Source organism: Podarcis melisellensis (genome assembly GCF_964234715.1).
Source record: "Podarcis melisellensis genome assembly, chromosome: 18".
Lineage (NCBI taxonomy): Eukaryota > Metazoa > Chordata > Lepidosauria > Squamata > Lacertidae > Podarcis > Podarcis melisellensis.
Genome location: NC_138536.1, coordinates 12,454,204 through 12,460,264, shown reverse-complemented (window position 1 = coordinate 12,460,264; position 6,061 = coordinate 12,454,204). Strand labels below are relative to the sequence as shown.

The following is a 6,061-nucleotide window of genomic DNA, read 5'->3' as shown; positions in this document are numbered from 1 at the left end:
GGTGGCTGGTTGACAGCATTTAGTCATTCTAGTTCTGTTATTAAGTCTAGCGAGGGATTTTGTCTTGTGCATGTATGCTAAAATTAATAAAAAAAAATATTACCCCCCCCCAAAAAAGCATGGAGGACGTGGACCCAGAGGGGAAGTATGTTCAGCTGAAGAACCGCTCTGACAAGGTAGGCTGCGGGAAGAGAGGTCTTGGCTCAGAAGCACTGTTGGGGCGTCCAGGCTTCCCTCCTTGGCTGGCCTGGCCCTGGGGCTGGTTTTGCTGCTCCCTGAGTCCCGCTGCTTGTCCCTCAGGATCAATCTCTTGGGAACTGGAGGCTGAAGAAAAAGATTGGCGAGGGAGAAGAGGTGGCTTACAAATTTACCCCAAAATATGTCCTCCGGGCTGGACAGGCGGTCACAGTAAGTCATGGTTCTTTCCTCGGGAGAAAAGGCCTCCTCATTGGAAGGGAGGGTATTGGTTGCCCAGTATCCAGAGACCTGATCACACTCTGCCCACCTTCCGTGCCCGACGCAGAACCTCCTTGGTTGTTTCCTGCAGCCTGTGGAGAAAAGGCTCCCTGCGACTGGAGGGGTGGTCCCTGCAGGAAGTCCAGATGCCTCTGCCACTTGAAGGGCTGGCCATTGGGGTCAGCTTGGAGAGCTGCTCCCTCTGGCGTGGTGAAGGATCAAGGGTGCCCTGCCTGTGAATGAGGGAGTCTCTTTCTTGCTAGATCTGGGCAGCTGATGCTGGGGTGGCCCACAGCCCACCTTCTGTCCTTGTGTGGAAGCACCAGACCAGTTGGGGCACCAGGACCAGTGTCCGCACCTACCTGGTGAACTCTGATGGAGAGGTAGGTCCTCCGAAGGGGGGCACTGTGGGGGGGGGGTGCTGGAGAAGCCAAATAGTGAAGAAAAGGTTGCCTTGCTTTGGATGCAAGGAAGAAGCTGCCTTTGAGCATTCACTGAAACATGAGCTGTGTTTCTCCTACTTCTTCTCAGGAAGTTGCTGTGAGGAGTTTGACTCAGTCGTCTGCTGTGCTGCAGGACAACGGGGAGGAAGATGAGGAGGCAGAGTTTGGGGAGGAAGACCTCTTTCACCAGCAGGTAGCTGGAAGAAAAAACACTTCCACCCACCAAGGGTTGAATCGATTGGGGCCTGACTGCAGCCATGGTTTGGGGGTGGTTCCAAGGAGACAACGGGGTACCTTGGTCTCTCCCAAGGGGCAGCTGCGCCCGCCCTCCCTCCCTCCCTCCCTCTCTCTCTCTCTCTCTCTGTCTCACACACACACACACACACACACAGCGAGGCTGAGCAGCTTAGGCCCAGCCTTTTAGTTATCAAAGGTAACTAAAGGAGTTGGGAGTTGACTCTGCTCAAGAAGGGAAAGTGAAGAAATTGGCCAAGTCAGGAGTCTCTTCCTCCCTGGGGTGGCAGAGGGAGCGTTCCCTTTGAAAAGGGGAGGACTTGTGAGGGTAGAGTCTTGGAGGGAGGGACTCTCAGCTGCTCATCTCTGCTGTGGGTGGTGCCCAGGAGCTGCTCTTCTTTCCTTCCTGCACCCAGCTGGCTGTGGCACACACACCCTGCCTCTCTCTAGGGTGGTCGGCCCCCAGGTGGTAGAAGCTGCTTAAGTGGACAGCTAGGCTGAGCTCTATCCAAGTTGCCTCTCTGATCTTTAGCCAGGGCAGGAGAGAGGGTTCTGCCGGGGCCACCTGGGGAGCTTCCTGATGCCCCTCCTTCCTTCTCTATCTCCAGGGGGATCCCAGGACCACCTCCAGGGGCTGCACCGTCATGTGAGAGGAAGGGAAACCGTCTCCGCTCGTCTTTTCTCCTTTTTTGCTCTGCCCAGAGTCACTGAAACTATTTTTATACATTGCATATGATCACTCCTTTTTTTCTTTCTTTCTTGGAGATGGTTCCTTAGTAAACTTCTTAAAGAGAGAACTTGAATCAGCCAGAACTGCCACCATCTTTTGAAGATTTGCTTTCCCTTTGCAATGCCCATGGTCTACTTTGTTGTCTTACTTGCAAGCCAAAGAGTGATGCAGCTCCAGGAGTTTCCAGGGAAGAGAAAGCATGGCTGAAGTTGTCACTCTGGAGTGGACAGTCTGCTTCTGTGGCCCTCCTGTTCTTGTACTGGGGGGAAGTGGTCATGCAGTGACCCTGGGTGTAAGCCTGCCTGTGCCCTCAGGGGCAACCCCAGTGGTTGTGCAGATAAAACCAGGTGGCAAATGTGAGGATGAATGATATTTTCATCCCATTGACCCTAGGTGTGCCTCAGAAGGCCTGGAGCTCCTAGGACAGAATGACTCTTGAAACAGTTTGGGCAGCTCTGTGAAGCATGGAGGTTTCAGAAGCTGAGATGAAGTGAGAAGCAAGGCTTGTTTGAAGTCATTGCAGAACTTCCTCTGCCTTAGTTCTGCTGCCTAAGTTCTTTCAAGCAGGGAACAATCCTAACCATGTCTACTCGGAAGTAGGTCTTGTTGATTTCAGTGGGGCTTACTCCCAGGTAAGTGAGGTTAAGATTGCTGCTTCCTTGCGGAATGACCCTAGAAACAGGGTTGTATCAAATCAAGTCAAAGGCCCACAGAATCCAATGGATGCAACTCACTTGAAGGCCTAATCTAAATAAAAATAAAACAGAAAGGGAAAAGAAATCCAACGGGCGGCCAGGCGGGTCACGACAGCCCAGCGGTGGGGGCGAGAAGAGCTTGTTTATACAGAATACCTTGTTTATACAGAACGTGCACATTTTTAAATATGTATGACTGCATGTACAATACAGCAATGTATCACATAATCACCTCCGTCTCCTGTTTATTTTATGCTTTGGTGCCTCTTCTCAGTTATATGATGATGAGAACAGAATCCTTTGCACAATCTGAGCCCCTTTGTGGAAGTGGGAGTCTCAGTCAGCCATGTGGGCTTGTATAAGCTGTGCTGGCTGAGAGATCTAAATGCTATTTATTATTTAGGCAGATTTACAGCACCTGAACCAGGACTTCCTCTGCTAGCACGTTCTACAAGAAGAATAGCAGCCACCGCCAAGCACACAGGCTGTGTGGTTTTGCATGTCTATGTGAAAGGATCAGACCCTGCCTATGGGGTGGGTGGGTGTGGAGAGGAGAGAAGGAGGTGGGTTCCTGATGCAATTCCCTGCAACAGACATTCCTGTGAATACCCCCTGGCACCCCCCTCTTTGGATGCCACTTCTGTCACGCACACGCTGTCGCCGGAAATCACCCCCCCCACACATTTATCACGTGTATTGCACAAGCACCACACTCACACGTACACGCATCTCCCCTCCCCAACCCTAGAGATGCCCCTTTAGAGGGTCACCTCCCGAAAGCCTTCCGTAAATAAGGAAGCGCTAGCCTGACGGCTTTCCACTCTAGCGCTCCGCATCGTCCTATTCTTAACATGGGTAGACCGGGCGACCGAACTCTGGGTCACTCGACAGCCGCTTCAACCAATGAGCATTAGCGAACAGCGCCCTTGGTGGCGACTGTGCTGGTACTGCAGCCGCCATTCGCTGTGTCCCTGTTTGACACCTCACTGATACAACGTTTCCGAATTCACTCAACCGTGACTGATCCAATCAAGAGCTTGCTACATTGTTTCCTGAACTTGGGGTTGGTTTGAACTTCAAAGTATTCGCCGTTTTATATTCGTTAAAAATCAACCGTACGACGGATTTTCATTGGACCACTTTTATTTTACTGCATATCTCGAGGACTACCAAAGGGGGGTGACCTGATGCTGGGCAACCATAATCTCCTGACCGAGCAGTCACGTACACAGCGATCCCTCTCGGCTGACGCGACTACCTTGATAACCGTCGTGATGGGTCCAGACAGGAGGCTATCAAGAACACAATAAAGCTGCACCTTTCAGTGTATTCCACCCAGACTCATACAAAGGACACTGACCGGATTTCCCTCAGGGGGCAGGAAACTTCGCCTTCTCCTTTTGTTCTTAAAAATTGACACATGTGGGGAGGGGGCAGGAGGCTCCGGCCAGGTGTCAGGTCACTCGGATTACCTGCGTAGCCCCTCCTCGACTCCTCCTAATTTTAATGTAATCATGATGTAGATGTGATGTAATTCTGGGGGTGTAGCTTGGGGGATTAGCAACTAATAAAAGTTAGGGTCTTCTTTTGTTCGGGGCTTCCATCTTGTTTCACCTCGTGGACGGTGGGAGCCCTGTCGCGACAGTCTTTTCCTAAATAAAGACCAAGCCTACTGGCTGCTGTTTTGCTCTGAATTGCCCTGGTCGGTGTCTTCATTTGTCCAAGAGAGCCCTCGGATTCTCCGTTAACACTTAGGATCTCATTCGCTCGGAACGAGCCCCAAAGACGCGCATCTATTACCCTTCAGGTGAGATCATGGGAAGCAAGCTTTCACAAGTGCAGGAAAAGCATAGGAATAATTTGTTATTTTTGCTAGCTCAGGCAGGGCATAATAAGCATTTAGCACCCCTAGTAGAAAATTTGTTGTTAGAGATTGCTAGACTGTGCTCCTGGTTTCCAGAGGGGGGTACTTATGACATTAAGAAATGGAATGAGATGGGAGATGCACTCCATAGACATCCTGAGCATCTGTACAAGTCTTGCACACCTGGCGTTTGTGTAGAGACGCGATTGGAAAGCTCTCTAACCCTTTGCTCCAACCACCAGTTGTCTCTGTGAATGCTCCCACATTGTTGCAACCCCTAGCTGCTTTTAAAAATACCATAATATTGTTCCCTCCATCCCAGCCTCTAGATTTCCAGCCTCTCTCCTCAGAAGTCATGCCAAAGGTAATTCCATTGGCACCTTCCTTTGCCAAAAATTTGCCTGGGTCGAATGTAAATTCCATGCCACCTTCAGTGGACCAATGCCCGCAGGGGGCTCAGACCACAGTGCAAAAATAGACTATTCCAAATATGGCAGAAGGAAGCAGTGAAGAAAAAACAGCTGACACATTACCATTATTAGCAGTCTGTCCTGTTGTTCAGAATGCACAGGAACAGAGAGCCCATGAATCATTGCCCTTTGCAGTTTTTAAACAATTGAAGCAAAGTGTGACAGAAAATGACTGGAGCAGCTGGGTCTCTGGCCTCCCTGGGCTCTGCCGAGGGGCCTCTCGCAACAGCACTCCGCCCAGTTTGAGATCTGCTCTGGAGGGTAGGACTCGAAACCATGGCTTCAAGTGACAAGAAAGGAGATTCTGTAGGAGCTATTCAAGAGTGGAACAGTCTCCCTCGGGATGTTCAGGACTCTCCTTCCGTGGAGGTTTTTAAACAGAGGTTGGAGGCTGTCCAGGATGCTTTGTTGAATGGCGGCGGTGGCGGCAGCAGCGGTGGGTGGGGGGCGAGCTGACCCTTGGGGCTGCCTTCCAACTCTACCATTCCATGACTTTTGCTCCCAGGAGCTCAAAGTGGTGTGCACAGGTCTCCCGCTCTTCATTTAAACCCTACAACAACCCTGTGAGGTAGGCCAGCCTGAGAAACAGCGACCGGCCCCAAGACATGCAGTGGGATTTGTGGCTGAGCGGTGGGATTCAAACCCTTGTCATCTTCCCCAGGCCTCCTTGAATCCTCACAACAACAACTTCCGGTTCCGGTCGCGGAGAGCGAGGAAGCGCAGAGAGCCCGGTCTCGGCTTTCTGAGCGTTGTAGAGGTCTGGGGAAACACGCGAAGGCTCAGCGACCCCCGAAAACCCCAAGGGGGGGACCCTTGGAGGATAAGGTCTCGGCAGCGTGGGAGCGGCTGCTTCGTTTCCTCCGGACCGTAAGGACGTGAGGGCGAAGGAACCGTGAGCGCAAACGAGGAGACACCGACTCTACAGCGCGATGCCTCGAGCTTCTGCTGGGGACGCGACGAACTCCCTTGAAGAGTGAATGGAAACCCCAGCGTTTAGTGGCTTGTCTGACGCCGGAAATAGTGCTATTTTAACGAGAATTTTGATTTAAAGCTGTGGGCTACCTGGTGGTTTAAGGATTATATGACGGAGTCCACTCAGTGGAGGAGTTAAGATGGCGCAGACGCGAAGCCGTAAGAATGAGGAAGTTCATCGTAACTAATCTGACTGA

General features: G+C 51.5%; 1 protein-coding gene across 1 annotated transcript; it reads left to right on the top strand.

Annotated features, from left to right (window-relative positions):
• The first annotated feature begins 118 nt into the window (after positions 1-118).
• On the top strand, positions 119-2,380 carry LOC309361111 (lamin-B2-like). Its single transcript, XM_081896063.1, has 5 exons — positions 119-176; positions 301-408; positions 720-839; positions 988-1,092; positions 1,742-2,380. Exons 1-5 carry the CDS (start codon positions 120-122, stop codon positions 1,781-1,783), a joined length of 432 nt encoding a protein of 143 aa, XP_081752189.1. The 5' UTR covers position 119; the 3' UTR covers positions 1,784-2,380.
• Positions 2,381-6,061: the final 3,681 nt, after the last annotated feature.